General features: G+C 36.6%; 1 protein-coding gene across 1 annotated transcript in view; it reads left to right on the top strand.

Annotated features, from left to right (window-relative positions):
• The first annotated feature begins 525 nt into the window (after positions 1-525).
• wdr45b (WD repeat domain 45B) overlaps positions 526-2,043 on the top strand; it is a 25,492-nt gene continuing 23,974 nt past the window's right edge. Inside the window, exon 1 of the mRNA XM_014029613.1 lies at positions 526-758. Within this exon, the coding sequence (XP_013885067.1) occupies positions 692-758 (67 nt within the window). The 5' untranslated portion in view covers positions 526-691. The remainder of the gene's footprint in view (positions 759-2,043) is intronic.

The raw sequence follows: 2,043 nt of genomic DNA, 5'->3' as shown, positions 1-2,043 counted from the left end.
AACCCGTCCAGAAGACCTATACTATTATTTTCTTTTTGATTTTTTACCTGGATTACTGAGATGCATCAGGACACCCCCAAACAATGTTACAACTGTCCCCGGCCCCGGGGTCAGTTGTAACATCTGACTTTTCATTTTCAAATGCAAATAGTGAAGAATGTACATGTTTTAATCATCTATAAATGGTTTTAACTATTAACAGACATATGTAAGTTTATTGTATTAAAATCTGGTTTGTCTAATTCACACCATCTCTGAGGAACAGAGTCAAATGTAACAAGGTGTTGCAACTGTCCCCGGTCTCCCCTATTATAAGACTTACCAAAAAAATAGATACATGTGACCAAATTCAAGAAGCAAAGCAATTGTGTGTTTAGGCCTTGATTTTCTATCTGTTATCCAGTAAAGAAACCCTGACCCACAATTGTTTTGGTCGGACTTGTTGTGCAGACGCGCCCCCTTCTGGTGGAAAAGCAGATTACTTCCGGTGACGCGAAGCCGCGAGCGCCCTCTGTGGTGGGGAGAGGTGTTTTCTTCAGGGACACCTCAATGCCTCCGAGTCGTTCCTGATCCTGTGGAGTCCAGTGAGTCCTTCATCTCCAGTTGTTTCCTTATATTTAAAGACAACGGACTGGTTGAAATGGTAGCTGCTGGGTTCCTTTAGGTCCCTGTCAGTCGTTCTGTTCCAATAATGAATTTACTGCCGTCTAATCCTCACGGGAATGGCCTTCTGTATGCTGGATTCAACCAGGACCATGGTAAGAAATGTTTTTAACCACAAATAGAGTCAAAGCGTCTCTGTTTTTACAATAACATGTTTCACAAGAATATGTTTTATTACTCAACAACAGTTTTACATGTGAGGAGGTAGAAAACTGTGAGCTACAGCCCTTACTCCATCAGTAACTTTAAATGGTTTCTGTTATTTGTCGGTTTAATTCCCGTTAGCTTTCACAAACCTCAGCTAGCATAGACATTAGCTACTTCCTTTCGTCTGTTGGGCTAGCTTATTTATTAATTATCCAGCTTTACAGTCTCAGATTCAACCGTGGTACTAAATACACGAATGTAACAGAATAAGTAAAATAATATATATGAAGACTGAGAGGAGGAGTAAGATGAGTGTCATTAGCATAAATGCTAATGTTAGCTTGATTAGACAGTGGCTATCGGATAGCTTCAGCTACGTGAACGGTTAGCATTTATATTTTAAACGTTTTCAGTAAAGTTTAACGCATTAAAGGGTTGTTTTAGTGTGGTAAAGTGTTGTCCCCATCCTCAGCTGACACAGGCCGTAAACTACATGATACTGATCTGTCGTGTTACACATTTCACACGAATTACTGCACAGTTTAATCATTAATCATTTTTCTTTTGCAGTTTTTAAACCTGTTACAGCTCTGTCCTGTAAATGAGACTGCCTGTCTGAATAAAAGACAATTAAAAACTAGAGAAATAGCATTTCCTTAGAAAAATGCTGATGTGAACATTTTTAGTAGCAAAAATGTTATTGCAAGTTCAAAATTTCAAAATTGAAAGAAGCAAAAAAAGCATAACTTTGCAGAAAAAAGTAAAATGAAGCAAAAAAATAGTTGAAAAAGCAGAAAACAGCTAAAAAGAGCAGAAAACATCTGTAAGAGGCATAAAAACCACAAATTAGCAGAGAAACGCTCAAACAGAAGAAAAAAACAACAACAGCAAAAAGAAGAAGATCTATAGTTAAAAGTTAAAATGATCATAAAATAATCGTTTTTTCTTTTCTCTTTTCTCTTTTTTTTGGATGGCCTCCCTTCTCCCCTTATAGCCATCCTCTCCACACCATTATGTTTTTTAAGTGAAGAGAAAACAGAGAGAAGTAATTAGAAAGATAGAAAGATTGAAATAACGATTAGAAGTATATTAAATATACACCAACAAAACACAGGACCACACACCCAACATCTGTCCGCTCACCTGAAAAATAAATGGATAAATACATGGAGGGTATATAAAAAATATTCACATACCCATACATATTTAAAAATATACATACATACATACATA

This window comes from Austrofundulus limnaeus, unplaced genomic scaffold (assembly GCF_001266775.1).
Source record: "Austrofundulus limnaeus strain Quisiro unplaced genomic scaffold, Austrofundulus_limnaeus-1.0 Scaffold927, whole genome shotgun sequence".
Taxonomy (NCBI): domain Eukaryota; kingdom Metazoa; phylum Chordata; class Actinopteri; order Cyprinodontiformes; family Rivulidae; genus Austrofundulus; species Austrofundulus limnaeus.
Note: the sequence above shows the minus strand (reverse complement) of the source record. Positions and strands in the feature narration are given on the sequence as shown.